Source organism: Peromyscus eremicus, chromosome 16_21 (genome assembly GCF_949786415.1).
Source record: "Peromyscus eremicus chromosome 16_21, PerEre_H2_v1, whole genome shotgun sequence".
NCBI lineage: Eukaryota > Metazoa > Chordata > Mammalia > Rodentia > Cricetidae > Peromyscus > Peromyscus eremicus.
The window spans coordinates 53008054-53033544 of NC_081432.1; the positions used below are offsets into that span (position 1 = coordinate 53008054).

General features: G+C 43.2%; 1 protein-coding gene across 3 annotated transcripts in view; it reads right to left on the reverse strand.

Annotated features, from left to right (window-relative positions):
- Positions 1-1684: 1684 nt before the first annotated feature.
- The window catches only part of Tfap2b (transcription factor AP-2 beta), a 28986-nt gene continuing 5179 nt past the window's right edge, over positions 1685-25491 (reverse strand). For 2 of the 3 annotated variants that reach the window (XM_059282177.1, XM_059282178.1), the window contains exons 3-7: positions 20765-20825; positions 13218-13437; positions 11181-11299; positions 8876-9017; positions 4628-6061 (exon numbers count right to left, since the gene is read on the reverse strand). In XM_059282177.1, coding sequence (XP_059138160.1) covers positions 5764-6061; positions 8876-9017; positions 11181-11299; positions 13218-13437; positions 20765-20825 — 840 coding nt within the window. In that variant the 3' untranslated portion in view covers positions 4628-5763. Of the gene's footprint in view, positions 3524-4627; positions 6062-8875; positions 9018-11180; positions 11300-13217; positions 13438-20764; positions 20826-25491 lie in introns of those variants that run through there. The other variant, XR_009383528.1, reaches the window with a different exon arrangement.

The following is a 25491-nucleotide window of genomic DNA, read 5'->3' on the forward strand; positions in this document are numbered from 1 at the left end:
AAAGTTGTAAGAGCTCTACCTACAGCTCTTTTCCTTACTTCCTCTATGGTCTTGGACCACAGTGATGGTTTCATCTTCCAACCGCCCATCTGCCTCCCTCCCTCCCTCTCTCCCTCCTTCCCTCCTTCCCTCCCTTCCTCCATGTCTTTCTCCACAGTTATGGCCTCTATAGATCTGGAGTTTTGCTTATAAAGGTCATTGACTTCTTACCAAAAAGTGATTGGAGAGTCATGATGGTCCAGAGTTTACCTGTGCGATAATAAATTAGTTGTCTGTTTATCCGGGGCTGGTGTTCACCTGCTGTAGGAAAACTTGTCATAGGGTATGAAAATTGCCCACAACTCTCTTTATATAAGCCCAGTGCTAGCCAACCCCACCCTCTGTACAGCAAATGAAAAGGAAATTTAGTGTTAACACAACTGACCAGGAAATTAAGGCACAGTCACAAGTGTTTTTTTTTTTCCAATCTTTATAGATCACACACACTCATAATGACACTTCCTGTAGCATTCCTGTTTTGTTTTGCTTTGTTCTCATCCTTACTTCTTCCCTCTTCCCTTCTCCTTTTATTTCTTTTTTAGTCCATTGTTTACAGTTGTAGCCATGAAAACCCTCCTCCCTTTAAATTAATAAATACTACAAGAATTAGAAAGCCTATTGTACCATCTATTCTGTTTTTCTCTACAGGGAAATCCAAACGTACAAGACTGGTTCAAAAACTGGAAAACTTAACGAAAGGCATACTAGTTATTATTGAAACACCAACTATCTGTTAAACACTCTTATGTAATCTGAGCTCAGGATGGACCATTTCTGGATGTATGCATTGGCTGCTGTTTCTGCTTTTATGGTTAAGTTAGACAATAACAGTGTAGGAAAGGACAGATAAAGCCTGCGATGTCAAAGAGGCAGTGACTTGTGCAAACTGTAGAATATCTCGAATGACTTTGCTTTCCTGGCCTCCAGGAACATACCCCCCACCTTGGGACAAAATACAGATTGAGATGTTTAGTCGCTGAAGCTTATGGGGCTAAGCCAAAGTCCATTAACCCACGTGAGAAAAGCTGGCTGCTTCCAGGCAGCCTCAGAACCCAAGATAAGAAACAGCCTCCTAAGCCATGTACAACTCGAAGTCTTCGAAGCCAAGCGAGCTTTTTCATCATTTATTTGCAGAAGCTCTTATACTGATAAAGTGAGGAAGGGCTGCTATCCTGAAATTGACCACTCAACCCCTTTAGAGCCCAGGTCTCCAAGTGCAGGAGCCAGCACCCAGTTTTACAGTGTGCATCAGCACCCCCTGGGAACATCTAGCCCATTCAGCTTCCCACTGCAGCATCTTTGGCCTGGACTCACAATCTTTTAGAGACCCAGAGAGTAAATATAACACTCCTTCTCTTTTAAGGGTAAAATAAACAATAAGATGTAGTTAACATGAACTTTTATTACAAATATGATTGGGACTAGTATCCATTTGGAAATTTAAAAGTAAAGCACCTCCTACTGGAAACAAAAGTGTTCATTTTTTTCTGATAAGCATAATTTATTGTATTTCTGTTGTAACAAAAACACTGTATGTACTTCAGTGGGGGAGGACAACAGGAAGAAAGCTTTTTGCTCTATCTCTTTTCTGTCTGTAGAATGAAACAATATCCATGTTTAAGAAACTGAAGATGAGAACACAACAAAAACACAACAATCTTTTTATTTATGTAAATCAGATTAACACTGGACAATAAACCAATTTCTACCCAATACCATAACAGCTTGTCTATAAAGAACAGAAAAATTCAGATAGGAGTCTACCTAGGGTCAAGCGGTTTTTCTTTTTAACCACCCATTCACAGAGGTATAGATTCACAGATAAATAATCCCAAACTACTTGTTCATCATATTTACACATTCCCATTAAATTAAGCATAAATAAATATATACAAACTTAACACGGATACCCTCCAGAGTGCTCTCAAGAAGAGGCCGTTGGTATTTCTTGACTGGGTGGTAAAAATAATGTTAGTGAATTAGAGACCAACTCAAAAGGGGAATCAATTTTGACATTTAAAGAAGAAATGGTGTTCACTCCGTTTTTTTTTTCCTTAAAAAAAAATGAATGAATTTCAATACTTCTCTTTTCTTTCACCAATAATTTAATATACTTCAGCAAAAGAGGGAAACGCTGTGGAAGCTCTTGAGGCAGTGTTGAATGGTTTAAGGTCATCATTTCCTTTCCACATAAAGTATTGCAAGGACAGGATATCAAATGACTCAACTCTAACTAGGGATGAGTCTTTTACCCAAGGAAGAAGTATGTAGATAAGTTAGGGGTTTGGGGTTTTCCATTCGACCAAAGTTTTCATAGGGTATGAAATAATTGCTTAAGAGAAAGTGGTTTCCTTGGCCAATGAAAACAAACATGGGATCTTTGAAAGCCTCTTGGGCTCTTTATATGGGGGGGAGGGGGGGAGAAAGCTAGGGGTGAGGAGGTAGAGTAGATGGAAGAAAATGCAAGATACGTCGCGGTAAGAGAGAGAAGAAAAGTATTTCCTAGTTGGGGTGGAAGTTAACCGGTCCCTGGAGATGGAATCCTCACCTGGAAACAAACTCCATGAAACAGAGAATGCAAGTAGGAGAAGGCAGGATTCGCTAAGCAGGGCCTGGAAGAATCTCCAGGGAACTCCGCTGCAGGCTCCCTCTACAGTCTTTAGCTATTTTGGTTTGGAACCCCAGGACTTAGTAGGGCATAAAACTTACAGAGTGCAGGGGAGAGGAGGGCACTGCAAGTCACCTGTTTGGTTTGAAAACAAGACTCAAAGGGTCTGGTCTTAAACGTTTTCCTTGACTTAAAAGGCCAACTCTTGTGTTAATCCTACTGTTTATTGATTTATAAGCCCAAGGAAACCAAATCTTTTAATAACTCAATTACCAGATAAACGGAGCTGGCTTGGCTAAGGAAAGCAAGGGGTTGGAGGTCCGGTGTGAAAAAAAATGAAGAAAGGAAAAAGCAGAAACTGAGGACTCACCCCCGGAGGCGAGGTGGGGTTAGTGGGGAGGGCCAGCCGAGTTTATCTAGCTGCACCTTCCCGCTCTGCTCACACGGAGAGCTGGGCGCCTAAGAGAGCCTACCTTATTTCATGCCTACACTTCAAGAGAGTGAGGGTAGAGACAATTTCCTTCCTGGCAGAAAGAACACGTGGAAGTTTCAAATTCCATGGACTTTTCCAGGCCACAATGTCTCTGACTGCTAGCGGCCAAAGGACTTTACAGAGCTCTGGGACCCCTCCCCCCAAGCAGCCAGTGGGGCACCGCCCCTTTACCTACTCGGGAACTGGCCTTTCTCGGTGGCCTTAGCCCTTAGGGTGAGACCCAGAGCAGGAAGGGCCCGCGCGGCTCGCGACCCCAGCAGCTGCTGATTCTATGTCCTCAACACCACTGGGCTCCAGTGGCCCCCATGTTCCCAGGACCTGCACAGTAAGAGCAAGGCGCATCCATCGCGTCTCTCGATGTCACACGCGTGGGGCGCGTTGCCCTGCAAGGAAAGGAGACGATGTTTTTCAGTGTGTTTTCTGCTGGCCTTGTGCAATCAGAATTCAACTAATGCAAGCGTCAGGCCCTCGGACAAAAGGGGCGGGTTTCTAAACCGAGGAAAGGTGCGAGTCTATAGTTCACGCAACGTCTGTTTTCTGCCCTTTGTACTCGTTTCAGCTTGGCTAGGGCTGTGTCCTGAAAACCCACAGGCCTCAGAAGCAGCTAGAGCTAGGAGATGGGATGTTGCCTGACCTCAATTGTTGCTTACAACCTCCAGTGACCTAAAACTCACTGTGAGATTTCCCTTTCCCTCAAATAAAACCCTCCAAGCAAAGCCCTCAGAGGGTCCCTAAAGCTTTAACACCCTTCCCTTGCTTTAAGGTGGACTAGAGAAAGATGGGGAAACTGAGGGTCCAGATCATTTAGGGTGGGGAGAGCTATCTGTAAACCACAGAAAACATCTGAATTTTTATCCCAATGGATTTTGCAAAGATTCCACCTGGGTTGTTGAAAAGAAACAAGTGTACCCACACTACATGAGTCTACTTATCTCATCAACCAAATACTCAGAGGATCTCACAGTTCTTGCTAAAGGTGCAGGGCTCTTAATTCATGGTAATGCTAAGATAGAGTATGAGTAAAAAGTTGGGGTGAGAGAAGTGAGATACATTAAATGTACGGAACCTCATCCACTGGGAATATTCCCAATATATCCAGACAGAAATTCAAATCTGAAATACAAGCCCTTTCACTTTGCTTGGTGGTGGTGGTGGTGGTGGTGGTGGTGGTGGTGGTGGTGGTGGTGTGTGGGTGTGTGTTAACCATTTTGTGCCAAAATAAGTCTATGTTTAAGAGGGGAAACTGCTTCATTCATAAAGCTGTCTTCCCCAATTACAACGGCAAGGCTGCTTCTTTCTCCATTAGAACAACAATCCCCAAAGAGCCCAAGAAAATGCAATTCATTTTTCAGTGAGGACAACACTATTAGAATATAGGTTCCCAAGAAGCCTTACTCCCTTAAAAGGCATTTTACAGTGCCCCACCCCTGCGGAAATCCCCATGTTGAGGTGCAAGAACATTCAAAGCTGTCCCCCCCACCCACCCCCATACTGGCCACTTCCTAAATGATTCCCTTTGAGCTTCTTTAAAGAAGTGAACCTGCTGAATTCTGACACACAGGCTTTGACTTTAAAGGAATCGGATTTTTTTTTCTCAGTACCTTATAGATTGTGTAGGAAGCCCAAGTCTTCTTTGAAGAAGCTCATAAACCATGCGGGTAAAGCTTTGGGAAACAGAAGAAAATGAAATGGTACATACCCCTCCGAAGGAATTACATACTAATCAAAGTATTCGTGTTTTGTTTTCTTTCTTTTTTTTTTAAACTATACTTCTAGTTGACACAAGTATAACGAATATAATATTCTCTGTGAACAGGTGCTGGCAAGTCTGGGAACTAGTAACATTTTCTGAAAGGAACCATGATGAATCAACTTATCGGCCTGGGTTTCCTCTGCCGCGGGAACCTCGGCTCTCAAGACCAGATCAAACGCTAGAGCCTCTCCTCACCCCCTTCCCCCTCCACGCCTCCCTAATTAAACACACCGTGGGGAGTTGGGCACCGGGGAGTTGGGAACAAGGCGAGGTCTGGACACCAAAGGGACAAACGCAACGCCAATGAACTAATCACACTGGGGATCACCCGGCAGATTCCCGGAACCGTGTGAGGAGGGGGGAAAGGGAAGCAGCGGAGAGAAGGGTGAGGAGAAATGGAGCGCGCGGACTGCGAGAGTTTCCTTTAAAAAAAAAATTAAATTTAAAAGTTCGTGCGTCTCAGTCAACCAGCTCTCAAAGCATTGACACCAACGTTTCTCCAATTTTCTTCCAATAAGTTAGCGTGTTCTCATGTTTCGTCTCATGTTTATTTTCCAAAAGGGGGTTTCATAGTTTTCTTTTATTATCTGTATTACTAAGCTCGAAAGAACCGAAGTGGAAAATCCGGACGGTTGTCTCCATGTGTATCTTGAAATAGACACCGAGAGCCGGTTTGTTGCTCCGTTGTATGCCTCAGTTTATTTTTTTAAAAGTTATTTAGCTTTCTTTTTTTAAATTTTGATTGTATGTGTATTCTACCTAATATAATTCTTCCAAAGCCAATCCAATATGTTAAAGCTAAAATTATTTTTTTTCTGTTTTCCTTTTGTATTTAAAACATTTTCCTTCTCTTTAATTTTTTTTTTTTTTTCATTTCCTGTGTTTCTCCTCCTTGTCGCCAGTTTTACTACCTGGGCCTTCCCCAGACGTGTGCCTGTTAGTGGTGTTGTTCAAGAACATCTTGTCCATGCCTTTGAGCGCCTCGGTGAGATAGTTCTGCAGGGCCGTGAGCGCAGCGCAAATGGCCGGGGCGCCGAAGCCGTGCGTGATGAGACTGAAATGCGTGAGGCAGCTTTGGATGCCGGGCTCCAGGATGGGGCTGGGCCGGCTGTTGCCGATCGGGGTCCTGTCCTGCGCCAGCAGATCCGTAAATTCTTTACAAAGTTGCCTGTGGATGGTGAGGGAGGAAGAGAAAAGCGCCCTCAGAGTCCTGGTCACTCGCCTTGGAACCCAGACAAACTCACACAAGCCCAGAGGCGTTGGGTCTCTGGACAGCGATGCTAACTTAGGCGATTCTGCTGTGTCTTCCCCTCGAGCGCTCCCTCACCCAGCAGCTGGGTCTGGAAGGGACTTAGCGAGAGGAATGCACCCTCTCCACCCTCACGCCTTTCACTTTCCCTCTTCCTTCCCTGACCACCTGTATTCTGCTTTAGGACATTCACTAGGCATTTTGGTTTTTGATTTTGAATAGCCAGTAATTTTTAGCTGTTTCTTTAATTATTTCCCCTTCTCGCCTTCCCTACCTCTCTCTCTCTCTCTCTCTCTCTCTCTCTCTCTCTCTCTCTCTCTCTCTCTCTCTCATACACACACACACACACACACACACACACACACATACACACACAATCTGAAAGATTTAAACCCCTCAGCCACAAGCCTGTCCCTGGCACAGAAGCAGATTGCTAGAGCCTTGAATGGCCCAGGGCAAAAACCTGTTTATTCTAGGAAAGAATGCTGATTCCATTCAAAGCAAAACCCGTTTACCTGCAGCATTTTGGAAGAGAAATATCTCTTCCTTTCTTTAAAAAAAAAAAAAAGCCTCCCTTTTTGCAAATGTGAACTACTAAAAATCTTTGTATAACAGGATTGTTGTCAATATAAAAAGATTTCTGCATAGTTTAAATAAAACTTAAAGGTAGATGGTTAAAACACTGGGGAGGATAGATTTTATTTGTTGAAGGTTTTTATTTCCTCGAGGCACCTACAATTTAGAGAAATCTCCTAGCCTTAGGAATCCTGTGTGTCTAACTATGGATTGAGCTTATTTGAGAAATTTTTAATATAGGAAATTAACGGGAGGGGCTTAGCCCTGAAGGTCAAATGGCTTGGCTCTGCTGGCAAGCTGAGGCATGGCATCCCAGAGGCCACAGACTTTCTCAGATTGGCACGCTTCTCCAAACCACCTGCCTTCACCCACCCTGTGGTTCTGTGGGATTTCAAGAGAAGCATACTGGACTAAGATGGGTGAGAAATGGCTGAAAGAAGAGATAGCAACTAACACCTGGCATAACTCTCAGGTAAACCGGGTAGATTTCTGGGTTTGAAAGACCCTTAGGGCACCCCTCCCCAGGGTGCTGCTGCGTTGCCCAGGGCTAGTAATAACCCTACTAGGGAATCTCTTTTCCACCCACTGACAGCAACTGAAAGATTGGCATTCCTAAGGCCGGTGGATGCAGAGCCCTGGTGGACAGACCCTGCCTACCCTCTCAGGTCTCCATTCATAATATATCCATACATCCCCACAGTAAGTGACTATGCTCACCCAATGGCCTCAGGGAGGTTCACATGCGCACTCCAGGCTCTGACTCACCTCCCGTTCCATCTGTTCCAGACACAAGTATAGTGGGAAAGCCCCCAAGGTGATTCTGATACCCTAGGCTAAAAAGCAGTGGCCTTAAAAGTCCTAAGGCTTCCTTGGGGCCGGTGGTGTCAAATCACCCTTTTAGGAAACAAGGGGGTTTTGTGGATCTTTTTACCTGCTTTAGGCAAGTTAGGTTTTTGTTGTTGTTGTTGTTGTTGTTTTTCCCTGAAGCTCCCTGTTTCGTTTAGAAAATACAACTGGTCCTTACTATCAGATCCCAGAGCAAGAGGGTAAGAGTGTAACTCACCAACAAAAATAATTCATATCGCTAGATGGTACATTAGCGGAAATCCTTCTAAAACGAGGCTGGATGCCAGGTTTTGATCGTTGGGAAAGATGATTAAAGTCTTTCCTTAAGTTTGTACTCATTTCCAAAGTGCCAAAAAAGGAAATTTTGTAGTGCAGAGAACAAATGTTTTAAGAGTCAAGCATTTAAAATCTACACAGCCCAAACCAGGCTCTGTAAGCAATTAAACTTCTGGGACATTAATATTTTTTGACCCTGCGGAAAGGGGCAATCAAATTCCAATCACGTCTCAAAAACATCTGGACAAATTTGAGCAAATGATTTTTCAGCCTTCCATATATTTCTTTAAATTATGCTGTCAGCGGAGCAAACCGCGTCCTGGAACACTAAATAAATGAGCGCTGCTGTTTAGGCCGCGCCTGCGAGAGAGAAACGTCCTGATGCACGCAGCGCCGCCCACTGCAGGCCTGAGCTGGTCATAAAACACCAACAATATGACCCTGAAGCCAAAGACAGGAGTAAATCAAATAAATAGAAAACCCACTGTAAATGTTCAAATGAGCTCTAGACCTAAATTTAGCGGGAGATTTACTGTTTTCCCCTCTGGAGTTGTAGTAAATTTTACAAGTCCGTGGAAGATGACAAACAGCAACGTTGGAAATGGAGTAATTAGAGCTGTGGGTAGAGATGGGCACACGTGGGTGACATATAGACACCCTGAGCGAACACACATGACTGTCCTCCTGATGGCAAGGGAGACCACTGCAAAGCCCAGACAGAAATAGTCACCTGGGGGTCTGGGGAGGGATGTGGGGAAAAATCTACCAGACACCCCAGAACTGTAGAGAAAAACTGTTAAAAGCCTGCGTTCTCTCTGTAAACCGAGAAGGGGACTGGGACAGCGGCCCTCAGGTCTACGTCATCACCACACTCACAGCCTTGAGAAGCCAGCTAGCTTCACGGCCTGCTTTGCTGTTGCATTCGACAAGGGACTTGGAACCCACACCAGAGAAGCGGCACAGCTCCAGTTTGCTAAGTGGAGTTGGTTCAGGGCGGAAGTCCCCGATCAGGGCCCAGGGTCTTTGGGAACTCACTTGGTGGCCAGCAGCATATTCTTTCTGGAATGCAGGTCACTGGGGTCCGTGTGCTGTCTGTTCAAATACTCAGACACGGCTTTAGCAGGAAACTCTGTTTCGCAAATATACCCAAAATCCCGAGCTAAGTGAACAGCTTCCCCTGTAAGCAGAGCAACAGAGAATCAACACCCAGGTAAGGGACACCTGAGGCCAGATAAGGACCAGACTCAAACCTGAGACAGATACCCAAAGTAAAGATGAATTTCATAATTAAAGAGAACAGGACAAGCCTTACTCAGCCAGCATCTACCCTAAGCCAGGCTCTAGACAGACAAGGGACACAAACACTTTCCAAGGGATGCAGAGCATCCTGCAAAACACTCACTTTGGCTTAAGGAGAAAGTGGCCATAGATTCAAGAGCCACCTTCTAAGTGAATCTAGACATTTGGTGGGATATGCTGGCCAGACTCCTCACTTCTATTTAAAGTACCAGTTATACCTGCTTGAAATAAAATTTAAAAGTGGCACCATCTTCCTATAATTCTATTAGGCAAACAGTCTCATGCATAAACAAATCCACATGTGTAAATGTTGTTGAATATTGATAACTACATGTAACATGAATATGAAAAGAGTATTTCTATTCGGCAGCAAAATAATTGTTCCTGCTTTCAGGTTTTTCTCTTTCAGAGCTTTCTGTCATTATCCTACTTAAAGATGTTCTACTGCACAAATCTGTAACTGCAGACACCAGGACACACTAGGCATTCCTGAGCTTAGGAGGAAGATCCTTCTGAATAAAGCATTATTACCTTTTAAAGCACAGCCTTGGGGGGCTGAGGAAAGATCACAAACAGGGAAAAAGAAGGATGTTGAATTATCTCACAGATACATTATTTTGACTTGGGAATGTGACTTGCTTTTAATGATATCATAATAACATAAAACTTAAAGCACAGTGCTTACAAGGATTCATAATACTTGTAAAAAACTGCCCACCAAATATTGTCATTTTGGTGTTATTTCCAGTTTCTTCCCTTCTCTACGAAAATCTCGGTCTCGTGATAAGATTCCCTTGACTGTTTTGAAAATGAGTATTGTGATATTAATGACTCCCTAAAAGCAGAACAGAATGTCCACAGGCAAAGAAGAGTCAACCACTAACAAGTGGGATTTGGAAATGTGGTGATTTAAGGCCTCAGGTGGGTGAGTTTGAGCCAAAAAACTTTGCCTTAAAGATGATAAAATGCAGGGCAAGCAACTCTTTGATATCTTTATGGCCATCATTTAGACAACATGAGATGCTGTCTTTCAAGGACCAATTCCCTACAAGAGTCATAATATCACATCTATTAAAATATGGAAGAGAAACAAACAAAAACAGGACACAGGAAGATTCCAGAGAAAATTCTCCACCATCTTCCAGGTGTACCACCTGGCTGTGTTTCCTCTTGGCCCCTCCCTACACATTCAACTGCAGACACTCTTCTTCTAGACCACATAGATAATCTCAATTATTACAGGCCATGGATTTCAACTGAAAACCCAAACTGACAAGCAAATTAGAAGTTTCTTAGTAAAATTATGGCCATTTAATTCACCACCAATGAATTTGCCTTGAAGATTCAACTTGCCTCTCCATACTTTTTCATAAGCCCCCCTCACCCATGGTTTTCTCTTAAGCATCGCTGGACTTACTAAGGTATCAATAATTCATTAAGTCCCACGAGGTAGGAGACAGAACTCTGAGACAGTCACGAGTTTTAAAAATAACTGTTAAGACTCATGAACACTAGATGTTTTCTTATGCCTTTTGAATTTTATTACAATTATTGGGGGATAAGTGTGTAGAGGTGGGAAGAAAACCAGGACAGACCTCTCCTACCATCTTGTGGGACCTGGAGGTGGATGTCAGGTGGTCAGGCTTGGAAGCAAGTGCTTTTACCCTCACCAGCCCCACCTGCTTTTCCCTAGTAACCCTTCTGCAGCTTGCACAGAAGGTATCCCAGGAGATCAAGCAGAGGATGCTCCAGCCACTGTGGCCAGGGAAGTGACCCCCCCTCCTCTGAGTTGGGAGATTGGGCCTGACTCCTGTTTGGAGCCTAGAAACATTTAGATACCTTGTTTTGGCTCCCTTGCAACTGCAAGCTCCCTCTAAGTAAAAAGACCTCTGTTCTTCTCTCCTGCAGTCCCTTGACATCCAACTCATGAGGGTACAACCATCCCAATGATTTCCAGTTAATCATGAAGCATGTAAAATGTCAGCCTCCAGCTGACAGTTAAGCTCAGCTACTTCGGGAAATGGCCACAAGTCTTGCTTACCTTCCACCAGGGAGGTGAGTAACGTGACATTTGCTGCTTTGCGCCTGCCCGCGGGTAAATTCAAACCGATTTTTTCTAGCCTTTCTCTCAAGGATCTCCCCCCATTTTTCGATTTGGCTCTGCAATTGCAAGAATTAACATTCTGATTAACCTCAGAGTGTTGCTGAAACAAAGTTTAGACTTAGCAATCTAGAGCCCAGTGGAGCTTGAAGAGGTTTTAACTTGAGGTTAGCACTCCAGCACCCCTTCCTTTCAGTTATTTGCTGAGAGTTTGCTGAGGTTTGCTTAATTTCTGCAATACAGAGCATAAAAAGTAAGTCTTATTTTTAAAATCGTGTGTGTGGGTGTGTGTTTGAGGGTGGGGGGGAGAACGATACCAGATGGGAATAATTGGAATGTAGGGTAGCGGGTGCAGAAAAAGTAATAATGCTCATGTACATGCACAGGTTCACTCCTCGCCATGGGGCCAGTGAGGAGAGCAGAATCCAGGCAAGCTTTAAAAACAAAAAGAAGAAGAGAAAAGGAAAAGGGCTAGTTTCCAGAAACGGTAGGTTTCTAAAGGAGAAACCAAAAAAAAAAAAAAAAATAACTACAAAATGGAGAAGTTTTAGAAGGGGAGAGAAGACCTGACATTTGTAATCAATGATGTTTGTCATGATAACAGTACTAGTGTTTTTGTATTACCATTTGCTGTGTTTAATATGATAAACACTTTGTATTCACTATCTCAGTCCATAAATTGTATACACTCATGTTCAGGAATTGAATTAACAGACCCCTACTCTGGAAGCTGGAGTGGGCTGGTGCACACATTTAATCCCAGCACTTGGGAGGCAGAGGCAGGCAGATCTCTGAGTTTCAGGCCAGCCTGGTTGACAAAGTGAGTTCCAGGACTGCCAGGGCTACACAGAGAAACCTTGTTTCAAAAATCAATAATAATAGCAGAAGTAGTAACAATAATAACAATAGTAACAATAACAACATCCTGACTCTGAAGCTCAAAAGGCTCACTTGAAAACTAAACAATCCTCTTAGTGGAAGAAGCTTCAAACTAAGAATGTCTGTGGGTTGCACCAACACCCTTAGTTTCCCTCTAGGCTCCCCAGGTCCTCAAAGGGCTGGGTAAAACAAAAGGAAAGCGCTCATCACGCATGGGACCTCTTACTGTACTTTTCAGCCAGCCACTTTTAGGCAAAGAAAGGGATAGGGAACATCTAAAATGGGTTAACTCCAGAAAGTTTTGTCTCATACAAAGTCACTCACTTAGCAAGGACAGTGCCAAGGGTCCAGATATCGTCAAGAACTGTTGCAGAGAAAAGATAATAGCCATTTCTTTCTCCACTTTTACCAGGAGTCTTTCCGTGGGTTGCAATGTTGGAAATCAACTACCTAGCCCCAGAAAATGACTACTAATAGTTACAAAGTACTATTGATGTTGTGAGATGCGATACTATCGAAGGAAGGTCACTGAGGTAGAAAAGGGTCTTTTCACAATGGGAAGCACAGCATAAGAGTGCATTGATCATGAGACCAACTTAGCTACTCTCCATCTGGGTTTTTAAACTAGTAAAATGGAGAGTAGAAAGAAGGCATGATGGAAAACAGCCTTTTCAGTTTCAAATGAGCGTGTGTGGTGGGGAGGAGAGGTTCTGGGTTGAACTGAAACTAATGCCCCAGATATGAGATCACGTAGTAGCTGGGATCCTTGCGAAGGCAAGAAAGTGAAAGGTTTCTAACGCGGAAGTAACTAGAAGGGCTGCGCATGCGCAATGAAGTCTGGGATGGGTGGGGCTTGGGTTCGAGATCTTAGATCTTGAGTGCTATATACCCCGCTAGTAGCTTCGACAGCCTTCCTGAGGCATCACAGAGAACTGCGCTTAGTTAGACTCCAGGTTGCTAGGCAACTGCGTCCAGACTTTCTGCCCAGTCTCCGCAGGACCCTCCTCCACTAATAGAATCGTGTGTGTGTGTGTGTGTGTGTGTGTGTGTGTGTGTGTGTGTGTAGTTTTTATTGTTGTTTGTTTTATTTTATTTTACCTTCTGAGGACGCCGCCAAGGAGAGACGCATTGAGGCATTCAGGGGGCGAGAGCCGTCTCTGAACTTCTCCCACAGTCACTTTGTATTTTGAAGTTGAACTGAGTAGAGATAAACGGCCTGGGACTGAGCAAAATACCTCGCCGGTGTTGACTGACATTCCTCCCAAGAAGCCATCTTTATTCATCATTAGAGAAGTCACAGATTTGGGAGGGACAGGAACTAGGGAGAGAGGGAGAGAAGGGGAAAATGTTGCCATAAAGGTGACCGAGCTTCAACCCGACTGACGGTTGATCGGACCCGGCATCTGGGAAAGCCACGGGGCAGCCACCAGGTGGAAATTGTAGGGGGAGGTAGCTACTCCGGTGGTTCCCAGCTGCATTGCCTTCCCAGCCCTGTGAACCGACCCACATGTCACCATTCCTCTGGAAACTTACCCCAAGTGAGAGGACATATGAGTGTTGCTTGCCTTAGCCCTGCTCACCACACAGAGCAGGGAAACACTCAACCTAGACCCTGGATCATGGATCACGCTGTGAATCTAGGCAAACCCTATTTGGTCCCCTGATTCTAGTGTGACCTCCGACCCCTTGCAGATTCCTAATCTTGTTCCTCCTCCAGCCTCCCCAGAATAACACTGTCTTATTAGGTACTTGAGAGTGAAGATAAATATCACTGTTCTCTGAGATAATATGTTGATGCCAATGATCTTTATTGAAATTCCTCCCCTCTGACTGGACCCAAACCTGTGGCCATCACTAAAGGTGGGAGTCGGGGGAAAGTGCTGCTTTTTGCTTATGATGAAACCTATCCCCACCCCCACCCCCGACATAAAAACAGCAGTGAGATTCATTTAGAAATGTACCCAAATGCTCCATCTCCAGTGAGAGCAATTCAGCAGTGACAAGAATTTTGTTTACAAATTAAAGCACCGGCTCGTGATTGTCTGAACAGTTATGATTTACAACAGGTGCCCTGATCAATCAACCAATCACTGTAATTCATATGAGCGGTGGCGGTCTTGCCTTGCCCCAGTTGTTCCATTTCAGCAAGTAATTGATAACAAACCACACTCAAGGTATGTTTTATGCAGAAGCTAATAAGAGCTGACAGCTGGTTGCCACTGCTACCCTGGTGCATTCAGCCTCTCCAGCCTGTATTTCTGTTTAATTGTGTTTCTGTGTCATCTGCATGTCAGGAAGGGGCTGAGGTAGGTGGAAGGCTGGGGATTGAGAACCGGTGAACACTGTCCTGGAAGTCGTGCCCTTTGGACTTCTGAGTTGTCCTATTTCTTTCATGTTAATTTCTTCCATGGAAAATTCGCTGAAATATATATCTAGTGTAGGAAAAAAAAAAGAAACTTGCTCCACCTTTCTAATAACATCCATGTCTCACCCTATGGATCTGGCAGGGAAAGAAACATGCACCCTACCACATGAGGTCCAGAATTTTAGGAGAAGAGATGTCTAACTTCTCTTCTACAGGACAGATGAACAGAATGCAGTGTTTCTCTGTCAGTTTACTCTCTACACCACAGATTTCAGCATTCAGACCCCATGGTCGTTCAGAGAGTTCCCAAAGTTAGGTGTTTATTAATTTAATGTGGTGTTTCCCAAAACCTTGTGAAAGGAGCTTCCTTAAGGGAATAGGTTTAGACACGAAAGCATTCCCTTTGACCACTTCTTGATAAACATATTGGAATTTCAAGACCTATTGTTGATGCCCAAGACCTGGTCTAGTTGGAATTGTGTTAGGGAACAGAGTGCATCTTCTGCATCATCATACAGTAGGGACAAGGTACAAGGGGGATTTTGATTTTCTGAACAACCCTCCATATTTTCTCTAGGGACTGCTTCCCATTTGAGAGTAAAGTAGCAGAATTTCAAAGGTTTTCATCAGACATGAGTAACCTTTGGAGTTCATAAGTCTCTTTGTAAGTGGATATTGGGATGGAGCAATCCTGCCACTTGATTTTTGTGCACAGTATCCACATATACTTTAATCTCCTATTTTCATAACATTTCTGATACCTATATTTCAGATTCATATTCGAGTCATTATATACAGTGTATACTGATGGGGGTGGTATGATATCAGTTTGGGAGAGAGTTACCCTAAAAGTGGATAGCCCTTTGCAATTTTAACAAGAAGACTGTAGCAATAAATTATGTTAAAGGTCTCACCTTTGATACTTGGCAACATTCTTATCTTTAACATTGAATAGCAAAACAAGCCCAGTAAACGGACAGTTACTGTTATGCCTAATAACCAGTATCTCTTACACAGTAGTTGTCCTGGTTTTCTGTTTCCCAGATGCCAAGTTTTTTGAAAACCCATGCCTTCAGAAAGACATTATACCCTGTTCTTTCACTGTCCTATTGTTGATTGTCTGATTCAGCTGGTAGGAGTTGTTTCCTTTAAAGAAAGTGATGCCTTCCCATGGACTGTACCTCTCTGCATATACATATACACATTCATGCATCTGCTCATGTGGCACACTCCCATCTTAGGAAGGTCACCTCCTCCCCCCTAAAAAAAAAAAGAACTCACAAGGTGAACAGAAGTGTTGTCAATTTTATTTCCATTTATATCAATATCATTCTTTTACATTCTATCCTCAGGTTCTTACCCCTGGCTCAGCATGGACTTCTCTAGACCAGACCTTACATATTTCTCTCCCTGGCTTTGCTTCCTGATAGCTTCTTGATCATCTCCCCTTCCCCTTCCCCTTCACACCTGCTTAGCTCAGCTGATTAACCCCGTATTTTATTCCCTTCATCTTTCCCCTTCTGCTTTCCTCTAGCTTATCAATAAACCCAGAAAGCAACAGGGCCCAGTTGATTTGTTAGTAATTATGAGCACACTGTTCCTGCTCACGGAACCCAGAGATGTCTGAGATAGGTTTAAAGCGACAGGCGGAAATGCTAAGGAAATGGAGCATAGCAAGACTCAGCGTGAAGCTTTAGGTTCTTTACATGTTTACAATTTTCCGTGCATATATTAAAAAGTGGGTTTTCCCCCCTCTTCGGTTCTTAGTTGGATGGTAAAACCAACTTCTAGATGTAACATACACACGCACACACACACACACAAAAGAACACCACTCACTTCCTTCCTTTTCCCATGAATTAGTCCAGAAAAGAAGAAAAATCATAAATATATTAGTATTTCCTTGCAGTGAGTGAACTTTTTTAAAAAAAGCAAGAAAAATTAGAGAAAATGTTGTTCAATGGTAGACTATATAGAGATTAATGGGCTAGTACTTTATTCCTCTTTTAAAAACAACTTTAGGGTGAAATTACAAATTGGAGAAACTGTATTTGAGAAGACGTGTATTAGAAAGAGGGGAAGAAATGAAGTTGCCTCACACATTAAAGGGGTGAGTCCCCCTGGAAGAAACCAACAACTATGAGCTTTACATTGGGAAGTGACTAAGAGATTTACCATCCTAAAAGTAAAATCACTTCTCATCATCAGGGAAGCTGTTCCTCAAATTTGCATTCTTTTAGGTCTACTTCTTATCTAAATTTTATTCCACATGTTCAGCGTGTACATACATGTGTACACTAAATTGTGATAAGAAACACACACACACACACACAATGTATACATATATCTCCCAATATCCAATGTTGGCATTATTTAATGACAGAATCTGAGAACCTGAAACTTGAATGGAGTTTCATCATGTTCTTAGTGTGTCATCTGACCTTGAGAAAGTCATTTATCTTCTCCAGACTCTGCTCTTGCAGAATCCCACACTTGGGGCAATGGAAAGGACTATCTGACCTTTCCAGTTTTGAAATTCTATGGCTTCTGACCATCCCTGGTCTCTCTCTGTCTCTCTGTCTCTGTCTCTCTCTGTCTCTCTGTCTCCTCTCTCTCTCTCTCTCTCTCTCTCTCTCTCTCTCTCTCTCTCTCTCTCTCTCTCTGTCTCCCTCTCCCTCATTCCTTCCCCCTCCCTCCCCTCCCTTTTCCTCCCTCCCTCCTCCTTTCTCTCTCTCTCTCTCTCTCTCTCTCTGCTTCTCACTCTGTCTCTCTGTCTCTCTGTCTCTCTGTCTCTCTGTCTCTCTGTCTCTCTCTGGAAAGGCAAAGTTCTTGAGAGGAAACACACAACTTTACGGGGCTCTGACATGCTCAGACTCTTGGTGCGATATTCCTTCTAGGCAATAAGGAAGACTCTCAAAGAGACCTGCTAGAATTGAGATTTGGCAATTTCATATTCCTCCTCTCCAAGAAAACCCACACCAAAGTGTTTGTGTGGGGAAGGGGCCAGAACTAACGGAGAAAACATGGGAGAGAATGGAGGTTGAACTGAAACTAACCCAACAGGATATCCCTAAGACCAACAAAAATGCCCCACAGTCACAGCATTTGAACCTTGGACTCCAGCCTCAATAACCTTTCCAAGAAATTCTGACATGTTTTCTGCTGTGTAATGTGTCAAACAGACTGCATATTGGTCACTGATTCCAAACCCCCTTTCTTCAAACCCAGGTAAGTCTTTAAAGTTAGGCTCTAGGAAGATGGCAACTGATCATTTATGTTAGCTGGGCACTCCCCCCACCCCCACCCCACCCAGATTCCTAATCTTAATGGAACTGAGAGTTAAGAATGATTTTTTAATGTCTCGTTGGATTTTTAGACTGTTAATGTACCGAGTCCTTCTCATTATTACTTTATTGATTGCTCATTGACCAGCCCCCTTCAAATCGTATTAACCACCCTCTGCCGGTTTAGATTAGGAGAGTTTAAAAAGCACCTTTCATTACTCCCCCCTCCCCAACTCCTGCCATAGAGTTGAGACTAGGCAGCTTAATGGGAGCTCTAATGGGGCAGCTAAGAAAAGAGGGGCCACGGTCCCTGCCGATTGCATTAATAGCTCAAAGGGGGCCAATACAGAAAATTAGCCGTAAACGAGCTCTGGAGATCTTCAAATGAAAGAGCCATTTATCACGCTGGCTACCTTCACTCCGCTCGTTCGCTCTCTCTACTGGGAACAACTCATTTCCTCTTAACTAAATTACTTCAGAAATGTCAGCTAAGCCCACATAGCAAACATAACAAGAGAAGGAGTCTATAATGTATGGGGTGATGTCAACAGGGAAGAAAAATTAGATGGGTTAAATGTTAGGAGTGGCCATGACACAGCTGGACAGAAAGACACAAAGATAGATAGATACATCTTTTATGTTCAGGTTGTTAGACTTCATAAACATAGGAGCAGAGACGTGTAGATGTAGACTAGTTGCCGGCCTTTTCCTAATGAAGTATAATTTTCTAAAAACTGTCTAAATGCCCATTAGAAAACAAATTAAGCAACCAAGTCCCCTGCTAGTTGCTGAAATTTAGAATATTCAGTTCAGGAAACTTTCTCACCTCTCTACAGAATTAATCTCACAGAAGCATCCCTCATGGGGATGAGACTATGCAAAGATGGGAGAGGAGAGGCTGGGAAGGAGCTAATGAACCCATAACTTTATTTTAAGTGGTTCCTGGTGAGTTAGAAAAATAAATCAAACATTTGTTCATCTTTTGCCTGTGGCTTTTAAAAGATAAAAATGTGATATTAGGATCTCTTGTTCATATAATAAAGCAAATATTTCAAGTATCAAATAATAGAACTGACCTAACATTCATATTCATACTACTCACCCCAAATCAATTAACATGAGGAGGGTGTTATTTTAGTGTTTTAAGTCGTACATGCTTTTTAAAAGCTTTGGGGGGAAAACATGTGGCATTCTCGGAAAAACACAACCAGCAACTTTAGTCAACACTGTCCTTTATCTCTGGAAACAACCTCATGCATAAATATTCATGTTTCTCTGGCAAACATATTCAAATACTGCAACCAATGCTTCCCACATCTAAGAAAATCATGAACCCCATTTTGCTAAGGCAAGCTAAGTTCCAAATATTTTTATTGGCCTGACCATTAATAACATTTCTGATTGGTCATCTGCTGGGCATGTCCCTCTGCCAGCCAATTGATGTTGCTAGGATACCAAACCCTGAGCTAAGCTGTTCAGGCTTTTCACAAAAAGGGAGGGGGGAATTAAAACAACAACGACAATGGGGAACAGCAAAGCTCCTCCCTCACCCCACCCCAATCAACCAGCAATTAACCAAAAGAGAAGACTCAAGAGGAACCGGTGAAAGTGAGCAGTCAGCAGGGCGGGCTGGCAGCCTGAGCACACACCCTGAGTAGACCAGCGGAAGAGAGTATTATCTAAAGAAGAGAGGGGGAAATACCAGGCAACATTTTTAAACCCATTTAAAAAAAATCATTCCGTAACCAAAAGGCATCATTCAGCTACTGTTTTCCCTGTTTACCTCACAAAGCTACCGGATTTCTAATAGGAGAGAATTCAGCATACATTTAATCCCTTTGGAATCCTTATTCCACAAGCTGCCTACTACTGTCCCAATTTGAGGCTGGATGGATTGCTTTCTAAATTATCTTTTTCTTTAATTATTTTTGTGAATGTTAAGTGGCTCAAGTGAATCACAAATGACTGAAGCTGGGGACTGTTGACTCCAAACAGAAGGACCATCTTCCTCTAGCCTCAATAAGAAAGGGCTATAGTCGTTAAAACTGAGTTTTCCAGTACCAATCCATGTGATAATTAAAGATTGCACTGTGTACACATTCCCACTTTTAAATTTGTGGCATGTGAGTGACATTCAGGCCTTGAAGCAGCTACTCTAATCACCAGACATTCTCTCAGTGACTGTCAGCGAAGAGGAGAAAAAAAAAATTAAGCAGCTGCAATACGCCTGAAATGAGTTATTGTAATTACATTTAATTAGTTTAATTAGTTAATTATTTTGCTTACAGCTGTACAAGAGACTGCAAACATTTGTTAATATCACATGCCCTTTAACAGTATGGGGTGATTCCACAGTCACAGTAAATCATGAGCGCATATGCAGGAAGATTTAGATGCGAGCGTAGTCTGTCTCAGCCTCTCAGGGTGAGCATATTTAGCAAAGCATTTGGCACAATTAAAAATAATAATAAAAAGAAACAACTCATAAGACACAGAGAACTGGTACCACAATTACCACCACCACCACCAAAAAAAAAAAAAAAAAAAAAAAAAAAAAAAAAAAAAAAAAAGAATCAAACCAAAAACAAGGGGGAAAAAGCTATCTCCATGACACAGACTTTAACACCATCTAATCCAGTTATCAACAAAGTAATAATAACACGTTTTTGAAACCAGTGGTTCCCAACTGTTTCTGCACATCATAATGGCTCAGTCATATAAGATGCATTTGGAATGGCTACCTTATGTATTATGAGAAAAATGGCAATCGTCAGTCAGTGTAGCTCTGTTTCCCCAATCCTGGTTTCTGACTGAGTTTCCATTCCCTTGGTCCCATTTCTTTTTTCCCAGCATGCCCTTTTACTTAGTCTGATAGCCATTGAACTGATTTACAACAAACATTTTTTGGTAATATAAAATAATGAATTCCCCCAAAGTGAAAGCTAATCATAAGGACATTGAAATCATTGCTTACTTTAGGAAGAAACAGTCCATACCTTTTTTAATGACTGACTGGTCCAATAGGTTCATGCCGCTGTTATTGGCATCTTCAACTGACTGTGAATATAAAAACATCACCATTCAAATTGACTGGATATTAAAGAATTGCATACATAAATCATGTCATTCTAAACGGGATTTTCTATTATTTCCATTTATATTAATTCACAAAGGGAGGTTTTATTATTATCCTTATTATCTCCAAATCGACATAGAAATGAAATTCACTGAAATGGCAAATTCTCCCAATAGAAGAAAAAGAAAATAGAACGTATGAGAGACATCTAGGATGCAGTATTGGCTTTGTTATTATCTGAAACACAGATATTACACGGGCATATAAACTTTTATATTTCTTGCGCACATGAATTGTGAAAAGTTGGCAACAGCTGAAAGATTTTTCCACCAATATTAGTTAAGAGCGATTTCGGTTTTTCCTTCTATACCAGTGCATTTAACCCCAGAGCCATTTTTACAAATACATAATAGTTTACATTATGGGATTTTAATTAAAGTCTGAGCAATTTGAAGTGGAATGCAAACAGCAATATAGAAGCCTTCAGGACCTCACACCCACTGCAGTCCACACACATCCCTGTGAGCTATGTGCTTCTTGCTGTAAGGTGACAGTCCCTGCAGGAACCTGTGCAGTGTCCATACACCCCCTCCCACCATGCTGATGCTGCTGCCCAGTGAGGTACACACCTGTTAGGAAGGCAGTTAACTACAGATACAGGCACACAGATAATGGTACACACACAGACAAAGGACTAGATCCTCCCAGTCAGCACCTTAGTAATCACAAGGAATATCCACCTTCAGTTTCATCCCACAGAGGGGGGAAGTTTCAGCTCAGAACTGGCAGCACTTCTAAGAGAATGGTTGTTGGAGGAGTTCCTAGCTGTCAGGATGCATGCATGGGAACTGGCCTTCTAGCTGTGCATTGCAGGGTGTCAAAAAGCAGATTCCCTTGCCCCTGTCCCACTCCCAAAGAAAATACCCACTTTCTTTTTGAATACTACAACTGCTTCCCTTGATCCCTTGGAACTTAAGTCTAGACCAATTTGTCACCCACTCTATAAAGAAGTGTACAAAGAATGTTTGGGGATTGATGTGTTTCCCTAGCACTTCCTACCCATTCAGGATGAATCCTTGAACAGGGTGTATGTCCATCACAAGGGGAAAAAAAAAACTACCATAAACAAGCAAGTGTGGCTTGAGAAATGAGATGTTCTAACCATCAGGAGGTACGCTCATTTGTTTCTTTCCATTTTTACTAGACACTCTGCTGCTCTTAGAAAGCTGAGGGTGGGGTGTTTCTCCATTTGAATAGTTTTCTCTGTAGTAGACCACCATACACATCTTAATAGTGAAGAAGTATCTTAAAAATATTTCATGAAACTTGTCCATAAGTTTTCAGGGGACCCTGTGACACACACAGGCATGGTCACAGTCACTTCACCCTTTTCTAAACTCGTGTGTCCTTTGGCAATGGCTAAGGGTCCAGTCAGGACAGAAATATTTGTCTGTGTTTGTGGGAGCAAAACCCATCACATACGGTCCTGGACCCATGAACCCCCCACACCTCACACTCATGTTGGTGCGCAAATATGTATCTACGCCTCATCAGCGACGTGGGGTAGTTGTGGTAGTTAATGAGAAGGCTCTTGTCTGATTTTCTATCTAATTACGGCCGCCTGCTGGGTTTTTGTACAGGATATTCACGCAGCATGCTGGCGCTTAATCGTCACAGGGAGGATCGTAAAGATTTAATTAGGACTGCATGCGGAAGCGCAGAAAAACAACTCAGACTCATAATTACTAGACTTCTTTAGTTAAAAGTGATACCAGGGGTTGCTTTGAGACACAAGGGTGTGTTTGAGTGTAGTGTAGTGTGTGTGTGTGTGTGTGTGTGTGTGTGTGTGTGTGTGTGTGTGTGTGCGTGTGTGTAAGGTTCACTTAAAAGCTTTATATGTTGACACTCATGGGTGGTAGAGGTGATGGGAGGTTAGAGAGCCAAGCTATAAAGAACAAGATGCCTACTCGGGCAACTAAACAAATCCACAACTAGGTGTCCCCTCACTCTTTTTCTGTAGCCATTTCCCCCTGAGTTTTTAAACACTGCCCCCCTCCCCAATGGGTGAAATGTAGCATACCCGGAACCCAGACAGCGATCTGCTAGTTTAATAGCCCCTGTGAGTAAATTGAAATAGAAATTGACAGGGTTTTATAGTTTCATTTAAAAAATATTAGAAGCATTTGGTTAATTAGCTCTCCTTCTTTTCTCTCACAGGGCGGCGGCCTCATCAATGTGCCTCTAGGTCACATGAAATCCCCCCAATTCTGGACCCATACATAGGGCCTATGTAGCACCCTCTGGCTCTGTCTGGTCCCTGGCTTCCAGTGTCCTGAATGCACATAAATCAGAGCCCTGGAATAGAATAAATGACTTTGGGGTCCAGGCAAAACCCCTCTGATGTCACTTCTAGAGACCAGAAGGGGTGCAGTTACCCCGGTGAGTCTATTGCTTGGTGTCAGCAATCCATAACTTTAACCCCTGCACTCTAGATCGGGAACTTGCCAGTGGACCCTTAGAGGGGAGCTGATCAGCTGCATTTCTGGATCCAAAGCACATACCTTCTCATTCCTTCCCTTTGCTATCTCAGCCTTGCCCTCGCCTCAGGAGGCCTGTCACCAGGACCACACTGGACCAGGACCACCGAGCTTGCTGAGGCTGGCAAGGCTGTATTTCCCCCATACTCTTCACACTTAGGGTTGCTGGAGAAGACCCCACAGGCCTCTCCACGGTTGTCAGGCTATCAGCTGAAGGAAGGAGAGGGAAGCAGAGAGCACTTTCTATCTCCAGCGTCTCTGAGCAAACTGCACCAGCTCAGACAGGCACAGGCTGCACTTAAAGACGTTAAATGCATCCAGTTGCTTTATGTTCTTCTCCCCAAAGCACTTCCCTGGCTTGTTTTGTCCTCTCCCTTTGCAGTCTGCCAAATACTCAAAACCCCTTAAAGTATGGACTTAAAGAAAACATTCTAAAACCGAAGAAATTTGTTCCCTATTTTAGAGAGATATTCCAGGGTTCAGTTGTTGTCTGAGTCTCTTGGCCTGCAGGGTGGAGGTAGTGGTAGCGGGGGATGTTCATACCCCCAGTTACGGTAGGTAATGGGGATGTATAGTGTAGTGGGTGACATTAGCATCCCCAGGGTAATGGGGGTGTGAGGTTGATCTACCTTCATTATCCAATACTTTGAACCATACTTAAAAAGGTTAATTTAAAAACTTCCCCCCAGCTGCATATTACTCCAATGCATTAAAAAAAAAACCTTCAATATTTCTTTTCTTGTATGGTATTCTGAAATGAGCACTACCTCCTGACAGGCACAGCTCAGTAAAATCAACAAAACCATAACTCGTGGTACTGTGGGTGAATCCAGCCACAGATCAGGTGGGTTCTTCCTTTGTAATAACAAGTTTTCTCTAAAACAACGAACTATCACAGACTTCACAGAGATGGTATTTGATGCTGTCACCACATTTTGACTGTTCTTAAATATATATACATACATATTCACAGCAAAATGAAGAGGAAGGGCTTGACTATCTTCTCTTGCCCATTTCTTTTTTCTTCGCTTCAGAGATAAGTCATAACAAATTCAACTACACCAATGAGATCCAAGTGTCAATTAAATAAATGCCTACGACAATATTTATCTTTTGGGGAGACTCTTTAAATTGGGGAAGGGTGTGTGTGAAGCAGAACTGCTCAGACTCAGCCTGACAGTATTTAGGAATCTTTTCTTTGATGTTTCTTTGTTTAGTTTAACCGAGTGTTCTCATCCAAGCCTGCCTCTATTGTGTTGGTTGCAGATGGGACACTGGGTGCTATGGGGCATACTAGGGGCTATGTTTTGAACCTTTTGTTTTAAGAAATAAACACGTGATGCCTCTTCAGAGGGGATAGTAACATTGAGGAGGGGTGAAAACTGTAGGAGGAGAGGACTGACTGAAGGGGAAGCTGGGGAACACTGCTTTACAGCCAGTTAAGTGGCCTTCAGAGGAGATTTCCAAAAATGCTATCTGTCCTCAAGGACTCTAGAACCCAGTCGCAACTGTCTGGGTTTGTCCCCAGCAAAGATCCCGTCGTCAGGTGACGACTCTAGAATTCTGCTTGAGAAAAGGGCTCCGCAGCTTTTGGAAATCCAAAGCAAAGGAGTCTTAAACAAACACGGTTAATGACTCTCTTGCAGAGTGCATTGTCATTCTTAGCACTGCTTTGCAAACGAGAGAGAACACCTGGGGCCTTCAGGGGCCCCTGTGCCTTCTTGCTTAGAGCTCTGTTCTCTAGACAGCCAGCACTTCGCCTACCAAGCCACCGGGACAGGCTCACTATGGTGTGATCCTGGTGCCAACTTCTTCACACAAAGCAATAGAGAATGCACAAGTCCAGCAGCTGAGTCAAGATGAAAACATTAGCCTTGATGGCAATGACTGTAAACTACCACGAACGTATTTCCTCCTTCAAGATTTCATTTCCAGCCGTCCTGTCATTCACAAATGGATCTCTAGAAACTGCCACCTTGTAGCCACACACTCAAACACACCCTTTTGTCCTGTCCTGTCGGTTCGGTTCGAAAGATGACAACCCCCAAACCCCAGAAGACTAGGCCTCCTCTACCCCCTCCCCTGTATTCTCCTTTTATTATCTTTTATG